This window comes from Pristiophorus japonicus, chromosome 14, assembly GCF_044704955.1.
Source record: "Pristiophorus japonicus isolate sPriJap1 chromosome 14, sPriJap1.hap1, whole genome shotgun sequence".
Classification (NCBI taxonomy): Eukaryota; Metazoa; Chordata; class Chondrichthyes; family Pristiophoridae; genus Pristiophorus; species Pristiophorus japonicus.
The window spans coordinates 126,256,818-126,279,351 of NC_091990.1; the positions used below are offsets into that span (position 1 = coordinate 126,256,818).

Sequence of the window (22,534 nt, forward strand, 5' to 3'; positions counted from 1 at the left end):
TTTGCTTAGATGTGTGAAGTAGCCACAGGTGTCCCATGATTGTTGCCCGCTGTCCATGGAATCATGGAAATTTACAGCACAGGAGGCTGTTCGACCCATCATGTCCATGCCGTAAGTATCTGGTCTAGATTTTGCTGCTCCCCCACCTCCACTCAGCACCCCAACTAAGATCAGCAAACTTAACCGATCCTTATGGCATTTCAAAGTGAACATGCCAAATTAAGGTGAAATTTTATGAATTATGGTAGCATCCAGAAGGAATCATCGCGACTGCTACAAGCTCATTGCAGCAGGCAGAGAGATCCGTTTGATCCCTGGTTGGATAAGTGCACACACCCAGATCCCAAAGAAGAGGAATTGGCCTCGGGACCAATATGGCTGACCAGCTCCTGACCTATGTCAACTTCAAAAAGTTAATTCGAGGGCTGTGATGCGCTTTGGGATGTCCTGAGGAAGTGAAAGATGCTACGCAGATGCAAGTTATATTCTGTTGTTGCCATTTTTGCACGTCACAATCCAAACAGCCCAAAGGAAAGATTGAAAAAAAAACAAAGCACAATAATTAGGTTTTCAAAATATTTTTATTTCTAGTTTATTTTGTTGGAAACTTGTCTAGTACAGGTCCGTTTGTGAAAATGTGCATTTCAGACCATGAACAGTGACATTTTGTAAAATATAAAAGTACAAATTTGTAATTGAATGCTTTATATAGATTGTGACCATCTGAAAATATGTGAAACATTGATTTAAAAAAAAAACAGACATCTTTGTCGGTACGTGAAACCCCTATTCAGCCTTTGGCCTTTCAGTACAGATTATCTTCTTTAATATAAAAATACAGTACACTGCCTTTTCGGTACACAACCTTGTACAACCAACATCTGTTGTCTGTGCAGCATTGTGGTTATAAAATGGAAGGTTCAGAAGAACAGAGATGCCACATGCAGAAATGACTTGAGGTAAGCAAATGTTCCTGAAATTCAGACAGTATACATCAGACCCTCTTGGAGCCTGTAGCATTTTCATGCAGAACCCCTTCAGATAAATGTACAACGCATTTCAGTTTTCAGTAAAACAGGACTATGAGGCAATATATGAAACAAAAACCCGGTGTAAAAAGTCTGGTTAACTGTAGTTTGAGGTAATGTGAACAGGAACCTTTTTTTTGGAATAGAGCAGTAATCACATTAAGTAGAACTGATCACATTAACGAAAAAAAATCTACAAAAACCGATGTCAATATCATAATTTTCTATGAGAAAATTAAAAAACCTCTAACATGGCAGTATATGGCATTGTAATAAAAACTGATCCATGAAATAGCAGCAAAACACAATGACAAAAAAAGAAAAAAAAAATTTTTTTTTTTTAAAAAGAGAAAAAGCAAAAAAATGTTAATTTCAAACCAAGCTGGGAACTTTCCATAGCAGCTCAAAGGAGTGTCCACTCCATTTCTTACAATCAACACCATAAACGGCAGTATCACACAAACATCTCTCCATCACATTCTCCTCACACCGCGACTTCAAACTGAGTTTAGTTTCTCCTCCTCCCCTCTACTACTTTCTAGCATCAGTACATACCAAGATGTGCAAATTTTCTATCAATACCTAAAAGCTGGGGTTGTGTGTTTGGGGTGGGGGGGGGGAGGGACATTGGAACAACTCTTCTCCAAGAAGACTGATTCTACTAAAACTGAAACTATGGTGTTTCACGTTTACGGTATATATATTATAAATGGGGCCTGCAATTAAAAAATATATAAATGATAACGAATCCAATCCAACAGTACTCTGAACATGGGACGTGTGATAGCAGCAGCAAATTTCAGGTTTTCTGCCTCATCCCGCCCATCTGGAACTCGCCCCTAGAAGCACCAATATTGCCTCATATGTCCATCAGGCCACAGAACCTTAGAGAAGAAAAAAAACCTGGTCTCAACAGACTGTGGCTTGCGTCTCCAGAAAGGGTAGCACCAAGTTTCCTTCCCAGCCGGTTTTAACCGTGGAACTCTCAAGAGCATCATGTGCAGCGCAGAGGAAAAGAAGAGAGCTTGCGCAAGGACATGTTAATCCTGCCCGCGTCAAGTGAAAAATGCCACAAAGTTTTGACCAGAATGATAGCTTTCAGGCCAACGGCAATTTCACTTTCCGACGGGAGTCACATCACCCCAAAACTGTGGCCTGGGGGTGGCATGGGGTTCGGGGGTGGGAGGGGTCTATGCCGATATATCCTTCCAATCTCAAACACACTTGGGATGCCATTAAACAAAAAAACAAGCTGGTTTCAAAGTTAATTATCCCCATTCTTGACAGCTAACCGTAGCCCAGTTCATGCGTTCGCTCGGCACTCTTCGCGATCATTGCTCAGTCGCATGTCTGGCCAGGAACAGAATTCTTCGTCACACGCAGGCTCAGAGAACAAAATCTTACACGGAGATCAGTCACAGCAGTAAATCCACCGATAGCGAATGCTCCCTCAAACCATCTAGAAATTCTTGTTCTGAGGATCTTCGTTTGTTATTCTAAAGATGCCTTACGGCACACTCGAGTATCAAGAAAGACACTTATATTTACTGCGTGGAGAAAGAACAGGCGTTTTTGCATAAGGACTAAGATCCTACATCCGTGACACAAACACTTAAGCCTTGAACTCTGATGTATCTCTACTGGAAGCTTCTTCTACTTCAGACTTACAATAAATAGAACTACATTACCTTATAAATAAATTACATGAAGAATTATCTTTAGTTGTGGATAATTAAGCAAATAGTTTCCGGAATAACATGGTTACATTCTACGTGTGCTGATAAAACCTGAAGAATACATCTACACAGGCCCCATTTATAAATTAGTTGGCACATGAAAGATTTCTACACACTGTTCTTTCTATAAAAAAGGTCAGTGATGCCAGCAGTTTTTGGAATGTAGTTATCATTCACTGGAATGTCACAATCCCAAGTTCCATTTCCCTCTCAAACACCATAGTCAACATTACTTGCTTTGCGAAGACAAGCATTTAATATTTCTAAACCATTCCATTTTTTTTTTATTTTCTTTTTAAATTTCCACAAAAAGAAAGGATTTAAAAAAAAATCTATTGACTGAAAGTGCTTTGAAATGGAATGGTTTGAGAAAAGAAATATAGGCCATGGATTATACCTGTCATTGGTCAGCCAGAATGGGTCGACTCCAGCCAGCAATTCTATTTACATAGGTCGCTTCTGTCAAACAATAAAATTAAAGGACACAAAGACTTTAAAAAGGTATTATAGCATTAGTAAGTGTGTGTATAATTAGGTACTTAGCCACGAGTAGTAAAATGGACCTGTACGAGTAATAATAAGCTGGCACCCAGCAAGCCTTATGTACAGGTAATCCACAGACTCTGAAGGATACATAATAATAATGCTGGTAACTAAAATACACCAATGGGTTACATCAACCATTTATAAGGTGAAGAGGATAAGCACTAAGGAATCAAATAAACATCTGGACAAACCGATTATAAAGTGACTAGACATATATGCAAGCAGGTATAGAGAAGCCTAGGTTGCAGTAAAAGCTATGCATTTTTTCCTTACATTTTTTCCCTCCTCTTGTTTTTAGAAAAAAGATTAAATTGTTACTACCTAAAACCCTCTTCTACATTAAAAATGGTTCATTCACACTCTCAAAAAATCAAATCGATTACCTCCCCTAGTGACATTTTCTATTGTCTATTATAAACTTAGCATAAACACTCAAATTTTTTTTTGTATATAAAAACACACTTTCATTAATGTCTCATATAATCTGCATGTATTTTTTGAAGCATAACACATGTGTTCGGCTATGCAAATGCCTTCTCTTTTGCTTTTTTTTTTAAAAACAATCAGTTTCAGACTATTTCATATTTAAACGCATGGTGAACACAGGAGCACTGAAAGCAAAAAGGAAGTGCTTCCCTTCTTTTTACAACGTGCCAGAGATATTGGAGGGGAGGTCATGATGTTTTTTTTTTTGATATATATTTATATATATATATATAGCGAGCATTTCCTTGCAAGTAGCCAGTGACCCCTCTTCAATCATCATAGGTTCACATCTCGCACGTCAGTCGGTGTGCAGGAGAGGTCCAGTTCATCCTCAACAGTCTTTGTTTCCGAGGATATGCTGTTGTGTTGTACCTGGCGCAGGCTCGTCTCGAGAAGTGACTCGATCTGTTCTTGACAGGCCCGTAAACAATCCTGTGTAAAAACAAACAAATAAGGGAGAAAAGAAATAATTTTAAATCCATTTACATAGCGCCTTTAATGCAGTAACACTTCCCACGGCATTATCAAGCAAAATTTGGCACTAAGACACATATGATGATATTCGGTTTGTCAAAGTGGTAGGGTTTAAGAAGTGTCTTAAAGTAGGAGAGAGAGGCAGAGAGGTTAGGGGGGTGTAATGTATTTGCTTCATAGGTTCTTTGCTTAAGAATTCATAGCAATACATTGTTATTAAGAACAAGTTGGTTTATTAACAAAGGTTTAACAATCACACTACAGATTACCAGTTCATCCATCAGGCTCACAACCACCTGCCTCATCGTAGACACCCTGAACCCAACTGGCTGGCGTTTTATTGCGTCTTATGAACATCACATGACTGGCTAAGCCACTCACAACTTAACAGCTTTACCAGCCGGTGAGCATACTCACAGGTGCATACATTACAGGAGGGAATTCCAAAGCTTAGGATCTAGGCAGTTGAAGGCATGGCCGCCAATGGTGGAGTGATGAAAATCAAGGATGTGCAAGAAGCCAGAAAATTCTTGGAGGGTTGTAGGGCTGAAGTCAAGATTATCCCCTTGCCAAATTTTATTTCTACTGTCAAGACTCTCATAGTGGAACCACATCGAAGACAATAATGTGGGTTGGAATATGGTTCCACAATGACAATCATGCCCTAGCACCTCACCAGAGTGCCCATTTGTCAGTCTGAACAAATGAGTGTCAGCAGGCTATTCAAAAGAACAACTTGCATTTATAAAGCGCCTTTAACACCGTAAAACATCCCAAGGCGCTTCACAGGAGTGTTACAAGACAAAAATCTGACACCCAGCCATACAAGTAGAAATTAGGGCAGATGACCAAAAGCTTGGTCAAAGAGGAAGGTTTAAAGGAGCATCTTTTTAATCTCATAATCCTGTGAAGCGACTTGGGACATTTCACTACGTTAAAGGTGCTATATAAATGCAAGTTGTTGTTGTCTTGAAGGAGGAATGAATGAGAGGTGGAGAGGTTTAGGGAGGGAATTCCAAAAACATGGAACCCATCTCATAGCAGAGTTCAATCCTGTTATAATCACACACACACACTTTTCAGGAGGAATCATTGGACAGCAATCAGGAGTAGAATCCGAAGCTGAATTTTGCCCTCAGCACACACTGATGATCAAACTAAAGACTTTCCTAGTCTGTAATTCAGTACTACACCATGTATAAAGATGCATTTTGTCAACTGTAGCATCAAGGGAGCTCAATTCAAGGTTTCTGGAGACCAAGATAAACAACTTTGCATCTAGTGCTAGTGCTCCTTGCGACCCTCCAAAATATTACGGTGCCGCAATGTCCTTAAAGAGTCGATGATGCAGTTACAGAAAGCGCATCAATGAAGTTTAGCGATTGACGCAGATCACTGCACTGACCATTGATCTACCAGAGAGAGCAATACAGGACAAGCTCAATGCTGCCCACATTCAACAACATCAAGCCTCCAGGTACAGTTTACAGTACAGCGGAAAAATGTACGAACATGATATTTTTCTGTTGTATGTAACATTCTAGGATTGTGCCTCCTGGTATACAGTCAGTCCCAATGGAAACCATTTTGGGATTTGGGGCAAAAAGCTGTCTAGATTCCCCACAAAAACAATAATTATAGAATTGTTCGATCCAATGTATTTAGAAACTCTTTTGCTTTTGGCTTTCTTTTTTGAAGGCGCATCGTGATGTGACCTTTCCCTCTGATTTTCTTTGACCTCTGGCATGTCAATCCTTGCAGTCAAAGCACTCTTCAAATGATAAATTAGTGCCTTCTGTTATGATTTGCATGACTGGGAACAAATGACACTTTTGGAAGAACAGGAGACTTTTTGCTGCCTCACCAGAGTGTCATTCTCTCGGTCTATACTTCAACTGATATGCTTAATGTGCAATTTGCTCTCCTTACTTCACCACTGCCACAGACATCACTGAAATAGGCACAGGCCAACTTCAGAACTTTGTGAAGTGCAAATTCAGCTACATGGTGCCAGTGGCCAGTACAGAGTATTACAAATCAACGACTTTTCGATGCACGTTTTTTGTTAAATCCAAATCTGATACTTCCTTTGGGATAGAGACACTTTGCAAAACATTGCCACAAGTTTTTTTTTTAACAGCTGAAATATGCATGGCTCACACGGCAGCAATAATCTGATCCGTGTTCAGTGCAGTTCAGACCACGCTTGCTTCACAAAGTGTCAGTGCAGCATTACTACTACAGACTCATTGCCATCAATCATGTTGTGTCAGGCAGTACAGGCCGAAAAAGGACAGGGGTCACCTTCCTTTAAACCTTTCCCAGGGCTTATTTAGTTAGAGTGACAAAAGAATGCCTGTCTATTAACTTCCTCGCCATTTCCCAAACACCACTGATGGTATCTTTTTGACGATTACACACGAAATGACCTCGAGTCCAACATCAAACACATCTGTGAAGCGGCAGAAGGGGAGCACACCTAGGACCTATGACATTTGCTACCTATTTGTTCAAAGCAACCTCCGTTTCTATTTGAAAAGGACAACAATGCATGTCTGGATACTTGGGAAAGAATGGTACAAGGACTGAAACCGCAGCAACTTGACAAATACCATGGGTGGGGGTGGTGGTGGGGGCGAAAAATAACACTCACTGCCAAGGACAGACAAGAGCCAGAAAAAGGAAAACATTAACTGTGGTCTTTTATCCTCTCACCTCACTCATTTTGTATTATTTACAAGACTTGCACAACTCAAAAGCACCTTACAATGAATTATTACTGAAATACAGGCAAACACAGCAGCCATTTTGCATGTATCACAATCCCCTAGATTGTCTACTTGATTTACTAGTTCATCTGTTTTAGGTGACATTGGTTTGATGGCAGAATGTTGGCCCCGGAGCACATAAATGCTTTTTCATTAGTGTCATGGGATCTTTTAACATTGACTTGAAATCACTTGGAACAGGGAGATAGGACGAGTGTCAGCCTAGCGCATGTGCTCAAATCCAACAACATTCCTCCTCAGAGGCAAACGCACATTAACAACAGAAGCGAGCAACTGTAATTATGCTACCTCTTTCTCAATGGCAAAATCTTTGATGGTGCAAACGCACGAGCAACTCCCCTAGAAATAACGATGTAAGTGGCACAATAGTGGATAGATTATCGGGAGCAATGCATTGTTTGAAAGTAAGCATCTTCTGTCTTCATTCCATTTTCTGCCCCTTGCTCTCTCCTCGCCTGAAAGCACTGACACATGCCAGCTTACATTTCTCCAATGGAGCCAGCGCCCATCCAGAATCTCACTCAAGTGGACACTTTTTCACTTGTGAGATTAGATGGTGGGCCATGCCACCATTGGAGCATTGACAGTCAAGCTCAATCATGGCCTCACCCAATGTCTGTGCGCACATGCGTACACACACACACACACACACACACACACACACAGAGCACGGGTCATTGGATAACCCTTGTGTGGGAAACACACCCCTGCTGGGAAACACACCACAGCCTACATTCAATGCTTTGCTGTCTGTAGGAATTCCATAGAATCTACGACACAGAAACAGGCCATTCGGCCCAACCATGAGCCTTCTCCCACTCCTCTTCATCTAACCCCATCAATATATCCTTCTATTCCTTTTTCCCTCATGTGTTTATCTAGCTTCCCCTTAAATGCATCTATGCTATTCGCTTCAACTACTCCCTGTGGCAACGGGTTCCACATTCTAACCACTCTTTGCGTATGTTTCCTCTGAATTGCTTATTTGGATTTAATTATTGCCCCGCTGTTTTTTTTTTGTTTCCGATATTCAGCAGCACTGAGAACAACAGCAGCAACTCTACCGCCACCCCGACCAACCCCGCACAGACCAGGGAACAAACTTGGGATCTTCTTAATCTTCATAATCATAGCTAACAATAGTGGGAAATTTTCTCACCTTGTACCCCGGGGACATCAAAGGGCACCATTAGGGCATCAATGCCCCATCAGCTGAGATCAATACAGACAAAGGAACCAAGATCGAGGACCCAACATTAAATGGACTGCTGCGTTAATACTCTCCGAAGGTCAGCATCACACACCCAGCACTTTCTTTGGCCATTGAGAGAGCCATTTAAATTCTGTTCTCGTATCCACTTGCATTAAAGCCAAAAAAATAGCACCACAAATCCCAGAAAATTAACTAGCCATTTTTCTTGTGCATGATATATTGGATACAGAATATCCAAGGACTTTTTTTGGACAGTTGAAGACTTTGAACTCTTGCTTGATTAAGTGTTAGAAAGTAGTAGCCGTGACGTAAAGCTACAAATATGCAACTAGTAAAGTGCTCAACTATTCCAAGGTAAAGGTGTGTTGCTGAGCTACCCAGACCAGGAAAGGTCGAAGGATTTTTGTTCTTTAGTTTGGCTTGAGTTTGCCAATCACAAGTCGGGGTTGTAGTGGGGGTGCTATATGTGGTTTCAGGGATCCTGGGCTAGAATGAGAAGGCAAGGGCAGGCGAAAATCATAAAGACTTGGACATAGCTTGAGTGTCAGGTAAAGAGAAGTTTCGCTGAGACAACTCCCCACTCCCACAGGTGAGATTCACATAGGAATGCCACTAGACTGGGCTGCACACAGGTCCAAATTCCTCAGAAACAGAAAAGAGGAAAATTCGCTAAAACCTTATGGGGCCAAAATTGCCCCCCTCCATAAGGTCCATTATCGCCTCCAAGAAGCAGTAAGGCTTTTCCGACTGGGGGTAGGCGGATGGGCTGACCCATCCGAAATTGCCCCCGGGGGGGGAGCGACGGAAACTGGTTTCCGCCCTGCCGACCCCTTACCGCCCAGCAGCGACGCCTTTCCACCCTGCGAGGGAAATTGCCCCAATGAAATCAAACAGGAAAAGAGGGAAAAATCCCTCTATTCTGGGTGGAGAATCATCATATGGTTGGGGCAGAGGGCAATTTCGCCCCCTAGGTTTCTCCCTTGAGCCAGATCCAAACTCTCGTTGGCTGTTTGGAAGTTTTCCATTTTCTGCCATGCACAGTGGTTTCTCATTATAAAAAGGGCACAACAACGGGAGAAGGGTTTTTTTTGTGGGGGGGGGGGAAGTGGTGAAAGAGGAAGGCCTGTTCCCAGACTTCACCGATGTCCCGGCAACTAGCAACCATGGATATGCCTTGAGTCGCTCTTCCTGCTGCGAGACACCATCGCGTTCACTGAATGCCTCGTCGCCAGAGGTTCAGATCAGGACCAGGGCAGAGCCGGACTTTGAACTGGCTACTGTCTCCATTCCACAACCAAGTGTTAGTGGTCAGTGCCACCATTCATTTATCGCCGGGGATGGGGGGGAGGGGTTTAGAATTGTTGAATCTGTTGAAAAGTAACTTTTTTTTCTCCTCCCTAAAATGTAAATATAAAATAAAAGAGGTGCGTGTCCAATGAAAAGGGCATGACTAGAACACCTATTCCGCACTTTGAGAGACCTATCTCTCGAGATCTTTTACTTAAAATAAATCTGCCTTTCTCTCCCGTCTGTATGCATCTTTCTTTAAACAGCAACTCAAGTGTTTCTGAGAGTGGTGGTGGGGCCACTGAACGGTGATATGTTTGCTTTTTGGTGTTCTCACAGCTAGGATCTCCCGAGAATAAAATATGCCTAATCTAAGGTGTGTGGGCAGGCAAAAGATTAAGCAAAAGACAATTACGGTATTGGAAACTTGATCAGACCCAACAAATTTGTGGTGCTCACACAATGGGGGGGAAGTCTTTTTGTAAAGTAGAAGACTGCCCAAGGGTCCCAATTATGCTTAATTTGGGTTCCAATTACTGGCGGATCAAAGTGAAAACAGGAAATTAGACCCAACGCTAAGGTGACTGAGCCAGAACCAAGGTATTATATATACTCAGGTAACGTTTCTTCTTTCAAGTTAGGTTTGTGTGCGCACCTAGAAAGAACATCCTACTATTATCAGTATTAGGAAGTCACGGTAATCTCTCCTCCACACATTTCACTTCGAATGGCTAAATCAGTTCGAATTCTATTTGTCGAATTCCAATTAAATCTGCATTCTGGGATTATACCGACAAAGGGCTACTATGAATGTACGGTCCAATTCAAATTAGTCCATAATTTTTCAGCACTAAATTCCTGTGTTCTTATGTTTTCCTTGGAACAGCTGAGGCTGAGGGGAGATTTAATTGCAGTGTATAAAATTATGAGGGGCCTAGATAGAGTGGATAGGAAGGACCTGTTTCCCTTAGCAGAGGGGTTAATACCCAGGGGGCATAGATTTAAAGTAATTGGTAGAAGGATTAGAGGGGAAATGAAGAAAGATTTCTTCACCCAGAGGGTGGTAGGGGTCTGAAACTCTGCTTGAAAGGGTGGTAGAGGCAGAAACCCTCATCACGTTTAAAAAGTACTTGGATGTACACTTAAAGAGCTATAACTTACAGGGCTACGGACCAAGTGCTGGAAGATGGGATTAGGCTGGATACCTCTTTTTCGATCGCCACGGACACAATGGGCCAAATGGCCTCCTTCTGTGTTGTAATTTTTCTATGATTCTATAATTATTTACAATTCAAATTTCTGATTTTAAAAAAGTTTTTTTTTTTTTGAGTACAGAGAATCAGGAGTAATTTCAACCTGCCAGGAAGGGAAACTGACGAGATTAGATTGCTCGCCTGTTTTACATTCCGCCCAATGTTGCCATTAAAATGATTAGAAAGTAAGTAAAATCGGGCAGGGTGTAAAAAAAGGGAAGGGTTGGTTAGATTCCTGCTGGACGGGTGGGTTAAAATGATCTACCCACCCCTGTATCTTGTTAAACGATTAACTTAAGTGCCGTAACAGGATTATTGTTAATATCTCGGGTACAAATCCTATGTCAACCACCAAGTGCATCACAGGTCCCAGGTGGAAAGTGACTGAAGAAGGATTCCTATGATTAATAAACAACGTGAAGAATTAGCCAGGCCACCTCATCTGCCAACCGCTGCGCTATATTATTTTTGCCTCATATTTGTGACCTCAACCAACAGCACTGCCCGCAGTACAAAGCAAACAAGAGCAATAACTAGAAATATCTCGTTTCTCCTGCTGGCATAGATTTGATGGGGCTAATTCTTGGGAAGAGGCACGGGAAAATGTAGCTCTGTTCTTAAGCGTCAGTTCACTACATTATTTAAATCAGTTGTAATTATCGTCTCTCGAGAAGCAATTACACACCCTTTTTTTTTGTTTACCGTTCTCAAACGTTGTGTTTCCCATTAACACTGCGGAGGCAACCTTTGCTTTTAGGTCCATACTGTTGGCCCTCGTCGAGTGCTGCTAAAGTTAATTCTGACGCAGAACTCTTGACCTAACACAATGTTTGGCCGCTGCATTGTGATGGACAAACAAAAGCCCATCTCTGCATCCGAGATCACATTTGCATTTAGCCTCCTCCTTGTTAAAAAAAAGCCTTCTTCCTCGGCCAATTGATCCCCGACTGCTTTATTGCCCCGGTTCCTACTGAGGCACATCTCCTGCTGTCCAGCCAGGCAGAAGAATGCTGCGGCGTAAATCAGGCAAATCTCTGCTTTGACAATGAGCTAATGTCGCCATTAGGCTGCTCGGCCCGATGACTTTCGCAGTGTAGGTGCAAGGTGCAATAAAATTGGATTCAGATCATTAGGAAACCTCCAATAAAGGATGTTGGCCCAACTTGACATTAAGAGGTGTCGGGTTACAGGCCACACATAAAGGTCACAGACACCATGAGGTCCATTTATCACATTTCTTATGAGCCATTTCCTTTTAAGCTTAACCCTCTGCCTGTCTCTACTGATACACTATTAATTGCTGGATGGCCACTAAAGAGTCACACACATCACAAAGCCATTGTTCTATTGAATGCAGAAGAGTTACAAGTACATAACATGGCTATTATTGCTAAGCCATTCAAATCTTTTCCATTCCAGGCCTCCCTATCTGGGCATTTCACACCCACTAAGCTTTTATTAATTTTTGACTGAAATTCTTTAATCAGTAACACTGGCATTGCAGTGTATAGGTATACTTTTATGATTATGTAGTACTTCATTGCAGCTGTGACTAAAGGCAATTATATATTAAACACCGTTATTCATCCAACGCAAGTCTTATGGGCTGCCTGTTGTACTGAGCCACACAGGCCAGGAAGATGCAAGACCCGATTGGCCAGTCGGTTCTCCGGTCACCGATCCCAGTGAAGGGAGAAGCAAGGTTGCCACAACTGGCCTCAGAGCCATCAGACAGCACTCTCGCTCCTGTTTCCTCACCAGTGACTCCCGCTGCAAAGCTCAATTAGGTGATCTTTGGGTGATGATGGGATCTACTTTTCCTGTGAAAAGTGTCTCCCCCGCCCCCTCCCAACACGGTTGAATAAGCTGCCTACACTTGCTATCTAGGCTCACGCATTAAATAACGACCACTTGGGCAAGGCACCAGACAACAGCTGTGGAACTGTATCCTGTCAGCAGCCTTTTTGGAGAGAGGGGAAGAAATATGTTTAGTCTTTTAAATTTTATAATACATTAGACACAATCAACACTTCCATGTATTTCAAAAAAGCAGAACATGAAACAGCTTTCAACAGTGATTATGTGACACCGTAAAGCACTTGCCTGGTAATTGTAATGCGAATAGCAAAGCAAACGTGCCTCAAATTCGTCAAAGTCTGAACACAGACACAATCAAACAGGTAGAATTCCTGATATCTAACACAATAATATGTGGCAGGGACATAAAGGTGCATGGCGGGGTAGGGGTCACTGCAATGGAAGTCACTGCAATTATGAAATGAGGTTGCAAACTCTTCAAAAGATACAGCAGAGGAGGAGTCCATTTGGCCCATCATGTCTGTGCCGGCTCTTTGAAAGAGCTATCCAATTTGTTCCATTCCCTTTGCTCTTTCCCCATATCCCTGCAAGTTTTGTCCCCGTTCAAGAATTTATCCAATTCCCTTTTGAAAGTTAATATGGAAGAGTAAAGTCAATAGTATGAAGAAAAAAAGCACATTCCTGATTCTGAAATTGGGAGCACTTACCGGGTCACACTTGATGATTTGTGATAGGAAGTCTGTGAGGGACTGATAGGAAAGAAAGCTGTTGCTGTTGCCCAGATGGAGGCCATGAACTGCTGCGGCCATACTGCCAGCGGCGATCATGGAGGGTGGATTCGATATAAACTTGACATCTGCAAAAGAGAAAAGTGGCGAGAATTTCACAACGGGAACTTGAGAATGGAGCGGGCGAAAGGCGGCAGACTCGTACGGCCTTTTGTGTTTTTTAATTATTTGTTGCGATGCGTTGGCTACGCTCCCATCGCTGCGGCTGTAGGCTCAGCGATATGTGGCAGAACTAAGTGACGGGAAGGCCTCCAGAACTTGGCAGGCGCTCAGTGGCCTCCTGATCTGACACCATGCTGACAGCCGACCGAGGCCCCATGCCAGACTGCAGTGCTGTAGGTCCACACTCGAGACCACTCCCGTGGGGGTCTTTTTGTGAGCCTGCATCACTGCGATTTAGAGCCCTGCCATCTGCGGGGGGGGGGGGGGGGGGGGGCAGTAGGGCCTCCAGAGCTAGCTGTGGTACTGGTGTGCCCCTCTTTGGCCAACATCTATGGAGGCGGAAACGTAACATTGAAGCCTAAAAGACACATTTCTGTGTCCACTTTTATGCTCGCGACTGCTCCAGACAAACAGTATGGTCTGCCCTTTTGTCACGCGCAACAAGGAATTATTTGTACCGGAGGCTACTAATTTCAGCATATTAATGAAGGGTGGTGTGTGTGGGGGTGGGGGTTCGGTGGGTGGGCGAGGGCACCTCTGGCTTATAATTGGGTGTCCCAGAGTGAAGAGTGTGGCATCATTGCCTACCTCCCATCGCCTCATCTTGCGGTATTGAGAGCACAGAAACTGGGTTCCGTGCGGCGAGATGAATTGGACCCGACATGCCGACAAAGGGAAAAGAGTGGGGGGTGGTGGCCGGAATCCCTCCATCACCCCCCTCCCCCCTCCCCGCCTCCATCAATTCAAGCACACATCCCTCCCAGCCTATCTTGAGACTTCATCCGAAAGGAATAAACAACTTCTGTGTTGCAAGAAGAAAGCCCAGCCACCCCGGAGGAAGACAAAAGCTTCCAAACCTCTTTCTTTGTTAAAAAAGAGAGAGAAAAGAAAGAAAAAAAAAACAAAACAGGACGAGTGACTCCTTCAATTCTAAATGAAGCAGTACCATCACAACCCGGGGCTGGGGGCCATGAATGAAAACCTTTCATTCAGGCAAATCAAAACTGCTCACAGAACTCACTGGCACAGATATGACAGGTCCCGACGAGTCGCATTCTTGAAGCAGCACAGAATCGAGAGAGCAGCGGAGGTGCAGTTGTTTCAAGTTGTGTGTCATTAATAACAATTTTAAACTATATAATTATTAGAAATATGTAATTAAAAACCTGCACCGGCCTGGCTACGGAATCTTTACCCGGGAGCTCAGGTTATCGTGAATGCCATTTCAATTTATGGTAAATAGATTATTTCTTATAAGAGGTATTCCAGCATCACTTGTCCATGCCAAGATCTATTCATTACCGGCAATTATGTGTTAACTTCAAACAACACTGGTAATTTTTTTGACCTACCGCAGAACAAAAGAAGGTCTTTAGCAAAATCCAGCTCTATTAAGCAGACAATTCAGAGGCTGAATAAAAGGAATTCTGCTCAACATCACCTTGAATGTAATCCCTGCCATTAAAATTATTTTAAATCATCCCTCCCCACCCCACCCCACCCCCCTCCCCACTTCTTGTTCAATCTTTTGTAAAGGATAATTACTTCTGTGCTCTATTTATGCGCTCTGATCCTTCCTGAAGGGCAAACGTTGTGTTTCAGGCTTTAGGCCCACCCCCTCAACCCCTGCCCGCTCCTCACCTCTTCCCCCCCCCCCACCACTCAACCTCCCCCCCCCACCCCCGCCAAAAAAAGTAACTGGAGCCATTGATCAAAGTACTGGAATGTCAGCAATGCTCAACCTTTGAACTGTCCGGATTTGTTCCTGCATTGTAACTGCCAGCTCAGCAAAGTGCGGTACAACCTGGTTAAAAAAAAACATTTAAAAAGTTTGCCATCCTCAAAGTAAATGGAAGGGCCAAGAGGTTTCTCAGATGCACGGGTAAAGCCACAGCAAACAACAAACTCCTAAACCACTTTGCTTTCAATTTACGCACTAAGTTAAAAGGGTCTTGAGCCACACCACACTCAGCTCTGCGCTTTCCGTAACTTCCTCAAGTCGAATCTCTGTGACTTGTTCTCTGAATAAAAGTGTACACGTTGCATTCTCTGCAAACTCCTAGTTTGCACAACAACAACAACTTGTATTGACATAGCACCTTTAATGTAGTAAAACATCCAAAGGCGTGTTTACAAGACAAAAAAAAATGACAACGAGCCACACAAGAAGAAATTATGGCAGATGTGACTAAAAGCTTGGTCAAAGAGGTAGCTTTTAAGGAGCATCTTAAAGGAGGAAAGAGAGGTAGAGAGGAGGAGAGGTTTAAGCAGGGAGTTCCAGAGTTCAGGGCCTAGGCAGCTGAAGGCACGGCCACCGATCGTTGAGCAGGGATAATCAGGCATACTCAAGAGGGCAGATTTTGAGGAACGCAGACATCTCGGGGAATTGTGAGGCTGAAAGAAATTACAGAGATAGGGAGGGGAGAGGCCATGAAGGGATTTGTAAACAAGGATGAGAATTTTGAAATCGAGGCGTTGCTTAACCAGGAGCCAATGTAGGTCAGTGAGCATAGGGGTGTTGGGGGAGTGGGACTTGGTGAGAGTTAGGACACCGGCAGCTTTGGTCATGACTGAAACTTTGTTAATCTGCAAAAGAGGTGAATTAACAAAAGCTTGATTTTTTTTTTAAAAAGAGCGACTTTGTCAACCCTCATAAGTGGCTTCCGACACTATTGACTACTGTGTGAATGTAACTAGTACATCTTTGCTATTGTTTTTAATTACGGCGCTTTAAGGGAATTGGTTAGTTATCTGGCGATGCTGAATGAAACATTTTTGCATCAAAACAGCAACAACTCATGTCAGCCAACTTCAACTGGATTCAGCGCTTGTTTTCAAAACACATTGAAGGGAAATCTGATCGAGGTGTGCAAGATTATGACAGGTTTGGATAAGGTAGATGGAGAAAGCCTGATCCCATTAGCTGATGGTACAAGGCCTAGGGGGATGCAGATTTAAGGTTTTGGGCAACAGATACAGGCGGGATGTGAGGAAGAATTTTTTTAATGTAGCGAGTGGTAATGACCTGGAACTCGCTGCCGATGAGGGTGGTGGAAGCGGAGATGATTAATGATTTCAAAAGGAAATTGGATAGGCACTTGAGGGAAATAAAGTTGCAGGGCTACGGGGATAGAGCGGGGGAATGGGACTGACTGGATTGTTCTACAGAGAGCCGGCATGGATTCGATGGGCCAAATGGCGTAATGACTATGCCTCTATAATGTCTCAATAACAACTATATATTGTTTTGCCTTTACCAGTCCTCAGACACGAATGACGTGGACCCAAGCTGTGCCCGGTCCTCTTAGGCCAGATGGAATTGGCAATACTGCGGCAAAATTCCAGTGCACAGGAGCCAACTAGTGACAAAGCACTAACAACTGCCTATAAAGAATTCAACCACTTTGTGGTTATAATTTCGGTTATAGGCAGTATGTGGATTCCTCAAATGTGCTTTCTTCACATTTTGTGACATGGCTACAAACAATGAGATAATGAAAAGCGAACTGGATTGCTGAAAGGCAGACAGACACAACCCAAGATCCAAGGTTGGCATCTTGGTCTCTGCTTGCATTTCCCCAAGTGCTCCTCTAGAGGGCGAGCTTTGCCAGCACCAGGCAAGTCACCTATGTTGTGGCCTGGGTGAGAGGACAAACAGAAGTGCACAACATGTTCAGGATTTCCATGACGTTCCAGGAGTTTATCCGATCAGTATCTTGGGCATAAATGCTAAGAGGGTTCCAGGCTCAATCCCAGCTACTCTCAATTTAGCCAGCATATTAGAAAGAACCTCAAAGCCCCAAGTTTAGGCAAGCACGCAGGAGTGGGGAACACGTGGTGATAAATATATGTTTTGAAATGGGCAGTGTTTCTGTTCCTGATTGCTTTCCAGCACCATCTGCTGCAAACGTGCATGTAGGTGTCAGGCGAGGACAGCAGCTAGCTCAGCTACGATGCCTATTGTGGATGAATGGCCTCCCTCCCAACATTTGTGATTAATACTCACACGATTAAAAGTGAAAGAGGATGTCTGTGGACCTGTACTGCAACATACTGGCTGTAAAGTGCTTTGAGACTTCTGGTGCTCATGAAAGGTGCTATATAAATGCAAGTCTTTCTTTTCAGGAGAGGGTAAGGTTTGGGGGGAAGGGGGTGAGTGGGGAGCAGAAATATTGGTGAAAAAAAGGACCGAGTTATTCTGTCACTATTCTAGCCTCCTGGTAGTTAGAGTGAGGAGTATGAGTGTCCATGGCTCCAACTAAGTACTGCATGAAGGTTAGCTTTAGTGGAAAGGAAAATGGGAGCAGAGTTCCGATGCAGGGGTTTTAAAAAATAGTTCAGATGATTTAACAGGAAGTTTGAGTTCCATGGATCTGCAATCCTACCTGAATTCTGCCAACAGCAAAATGCTCATTCTGACAAAGCCTTCACGTCATAGATTTGGCACACTAACTTCTGAACACTCGTCCCAGAGCAGAGAAAAGTCAAGCTCAAGTACAAGTGATTCAAATTACTGCTCCGGAGGAGGCCCTTTGGCCCTTTGTGTCCGTGCCGGCCGACAAGAGCTGTCCAGCCTAATCCCACTTTCCAGCTCTTGGTTTGTAGCCCTGTAGGTTACTGCACTTCAAGCGCACATCCAAGTACTTTTTAAATGCGGTGAGAGTTTCTGCCTCTACCACCCTTTCAGGCAGTGAGTTCCAGACCCCCACCACCCTCTGGGTAAGAAAAGTTCTCAACTCCTCTCTAATCCTCCTTCCGATTACTTTACATCTGTGCTGGTATCATCAGCAGTCCCTGGGATCCACATTCAGGAAATAGTTAACAGTGGAGAAGCAGAGACACAACTCACTTCATTCACCCTGTGCTGTAAAAACACAACACCCAACATAATCTTGGCTTCTTGCTTTTTCAATATAGTGAAGATAAAACTACCTAGTTTCACATATTTGTCAGCTGTACCCACAGCGTACTTGTACAGTAAAGCCGCTAAAACTGTAACCCATTATGTCACATTCAATCGGTGCCAATTGCTGCACGAAGTACTGTGTTGGCTGCAAGTTATTTTTCATTGGGTTTCCTGTACAGTATGATCCATTTATTAATCAATGGTGGGGATCTCATCTCTCCATTCCTATTATTTTCCCCGCAATCCGTACCTTTTTTTGTTACGTAAATTGGAATTAACAGACCATTTACATTGTGACTCGAAGTGTTCTATCGAAATGTATGGCTCCTAATTATTAGGCATATTATTGGAGAAATAACAACAACCCCCGCCTCCCGTCCCAATCCCATCCGACACGCCTGATTGCGCGGAGACTCCGTACCTGTAGCACAGAGAGCCACAAAAGTCTGGGAGTGTTTGCGGATGATCTGCTTGCTGTCCTTGGGGATGGGTAGCTTGCTGAGGAAGTGTTCAATGAAATCGTGAGGAGTCACAGAGGCTAGATCCCACTTCAGTTTGTTGAGAACAAGCAGCTCCATTTGCTGAAAGACAAACATATATACACATATATGTATAGTGGGCTGTGTCGGGTCCTGTGGGCGGGGATGATACATTGCAGTTTACACAAATGACAAAAAGGGGCATGGGATTGTTTTATTGAGGGTGAATCCATTTTAACCTCTAATGGTAAGTCTAGTCCATAGTAACGCAGCAATGAGATTGTTTTTTTATATGAATATATGAATATGTTCCCCCACTGTACAATATCCACTCCAAATTGAAGAAGCTGGCTATAATTTATTGACACTTTCATTTTTGATGGTTCAAATTGTGCCCATGAGTTTTAAACAAACAAGAGACCTGTTTGGCCTTCAATTGTGACTCGCAGAGTATACTTCTTATAGAAAAAAAATCTGCTCTTCATTCATCATCCTATTGACAGGCACCGCGCTGTATTAATAGATTGGTTTGCGTGCGGAAACAGCAGCATCATAATGGGGCTGGTTGCCGACTCGCGTTCATGTCAACAGAGGGCGCCAACGACTCGCATATGGAGCAGTCGACTTGGAAATACAAGACATTGGGAAAGTGTCAAATGTTGAAATAGGTACATTTGAGGTTCTGGTTTTCAAACTGCACGTTCCCATTATAAAGCCCCAGAACCGTGCAATATTCAGTTTTGCAAACTTTAACATCGAGAAATACGAAATGTCCCCAATCACGATTCTAAAATGAATGGCAATATAAAATATTAATAATTTCGTGTTTTAAAAAAATATATATATTGGGCTATTTTACTTTGCAAACTAGAGGCACATTGGAGTTTGGACCAAGTGCAAAGAATACATAAAATATGGGTCCCCAATTAAAGCCATCTTGACGGGCTTCTTAATGGGATCGGACACTGGGGAGTGGAATCTTAAATGGAAAAATTTATGGAAAATTAATTTAAAAATTACTGATCTAGATTATTAAGAATGGCTGAGTAGGCTTGCAAATATGACAAGCAACATCACTAAGGAGGTGGGGGGCAAAAAAAAGTTTGCAGAATTCCCAAATTTGCATCTATCGGGGCTCTCGAGAATTTCCTGGTATTTGCATTTGCTGTATGATTTGAGAGCGAGAAAATGAACTATTGATGATTAATATAACGGGGGGGGGTCATCTTCTTCAGATGCAAAGAAAGTTTTGTTTTAGGGAAATTGAGATTATTTCCCCAATTGATATGTGATGGGGGGGGGGGGGGGGGGAGTGCCATTTACCAGTAACTCCTCGGGCCGGATGGAGTTGTCGGTATAAATGCAGAGTTTTTCCGCTGTTAATGGAATAGTTTCCTTCATTTTCGATGCCAGAAACATGCAAGTTGCTCCCAATAATTGCAAGTGACTCTTTTTCGTCAGTTCAATCGACAAGTATCGGTCCAAATAGTTCATGGCTATCGGGAAAACCTCCTCTTCGCATTTCTGCTCTTCGCAAACCTAAGGGGAGAAAGAACAAGTGGGAGAATGCAATAGATTAGCTCAATAAAAGATTTCTTGAACACAAAGTCAACTCTTTGGGGGCACTGGGCACTAATTTCCTTATTCCGACCAACAAATTCGGACCCAACTAAGTGTCATCCGACACACAACATTTTTTCGCTCTCTCTTTTCTCTCTCTCTGCCCATTAAGAGTCGGGACTTGAATTTTCACTTCGTCATCTTTTCAAAAAATATTAAAAAATATTTAAAAATTAGCCCGGCCGCTGGAAATGAGACGAAAATTTCCCCCGGGCGGTGCTTTTTCGGTTGCAATGTCGTTTTGGCATTTTCAGGCGGGGGAAACCCCTCAAAAGAACTAAATTTCAGTGCCCCGGGGGGTGTGCAGTCGGAGGTGGCGGTGCGGGGAGCAAGTTGCGAGTGAAATGCGCCGACATCACAGGAAGCCTTATCCTGTGCAATTTCAAAAAATGATTAAAAATACAGAACGGGCGCAAAAACGGGCGAAAATGGCACGAAAATACGCAACACCGTCCCAGCCTTGCGCCTGGCTAATTTTCCTGCCAAATGACCCCACGGGTTTCCCCTCAGTTTTAATTCTTTCTCCTCCGAGTGTGAAGTTCCTGGGAAGTTCTTGAGAGGCTGGAACGTGGGTGCCCCTTCGGTTTCAACAAAGAATCGTGTCAATTTCCTTCAGTTGCACGCCGAAACGCCTCGAAATTGAGCAGCAATCCCCCCACTGCCAATTCTCCCGGAGAAGCATAAAACCCCTGGATTTCACCAGACTTGCGTTTTAAGTGAAACTTCTGAGGGGTTTCGGCGCAATATGGAACAAAGATGGCGTATAATACTGGCACGCATCGAACTGCATACGTGTACAAGCTTATTTAGGGGTTTTAAATTAATTTCTGAGCCCCAGAAATTGGGGCAAACTTTTGCAACAACGGGGGGGAAAAAAAGATTGTATTCTCGTCGACCAGAAGCCGGCCTTTGAAATGCAACATCACCTCGCTCTCTACAAGATATAGAAGGGCATTGCAAAATCTACGAGCACAAGGCAGTATCGTGGGGTGGAGATGAGGGAGGAGGGGGGTGGTGAGTTGTCCAAATGGGGGGCAGAGGAAATAGGGTGACAAAAATTCAATAAAATTAGGGGGGGAAAGGAGCGAAGCGGAGGGGAAACTTGCAGGGGTAGGTGTGACAAGTCCCCACAGTTTGCTGTCAGGTTACAGGCTGGCTTCCCCAAATCAGAGGAAAGTTTTTTTTAAACTATCTGGAAGATACGGGCAAGAGTGGGTCCGATTTAAGCTCTCCAAAGGGCAACATGTAAGCTCCTGTGTATATATAGATATACATATTTATATTTAGATAATTCTCTATACAAACCTCCAGCATCCAAGTCGCAACAATCTTTCTCATGGATGGCACGATTTCTTTCTGAACGCACTTGAAGTAGCTTAGGGACGGCAGACAGTTTTCCTCGGTCCTCAGCATGGTCCGCAAGACGCGATCATTGATTAAATTGGGATCCTTGTAGGCTCTTCTGATGGTCTCCCCTTCGCAGCATAGTAGCTGATGTTCCATTGCGAGGGCTTTTTTTCTCTCTCGCTCTCTCTCTCTGTGCTATTGACTAAAACGGGGGATGCTACTGCCTCTGGAGGCTATAGTTCAGGGAGAAAAAAACTTAACTATAACTTGCCCGCAAGTGACGCAATTGCCTTTTGAGTTGTTGTTATGCAGAGCAGCTGGGATCGAGAGATCAAAGGAGAAGTAGAGAGGCCAGCGCAGGGGCAGAGCCTATAAAGCCGCCCCGTTTGCAGCAAAGGAGAATTTATCAATGTAAATTCAAATTCGACCTTATTGATTGCAGCCACTCGGTGCAGTGAGTTTATTCCGAGACCTTTTTTTTGCAGGACTTGAACCTGACATGTATATATTTTTTAAGAGATGCACTTCCAACACCCCCTCCAAATTAAAAAAAAGATCCATATTGTAATATAGTGGGAATTTGTAGTCAGCTGTCAATCAAA

At 43.3% G+C, this 22,534-nt stretch overlaps 1 protein-coding gene across 1 annotated transcript; it reads right to left on the reverse strand.

The window, feature by feature from the left end:
* Positions 1–604: 604 nt before the first annotated feature.
* On the reverse strand, positions 605–22,235 carry ccnd1 (cyclin D1). Its single transcript, XM_070899595.1, has 5 exons — positions 21,891–22,235; positions 20,289–20,504; positions 18,908–19,067; positions 13,338–13,486; positions 605–4,228 (listed from the first exon to the last, which is right to left on the reverse strand). The coding sequence occupies exons 1-5, from the start codon at positions 22,086–22,088 to the stop codon at positions 4,073–4,075; spliced, it is 879 nt and encodes a 292-aa protein (XP_070755696.1). The 5' UTR covers positions 22,089–22,235; the 3' UTR covers positions 605–4,072.
* Positions 22,236–22,534: the final 299 nt, after the last annotated feature.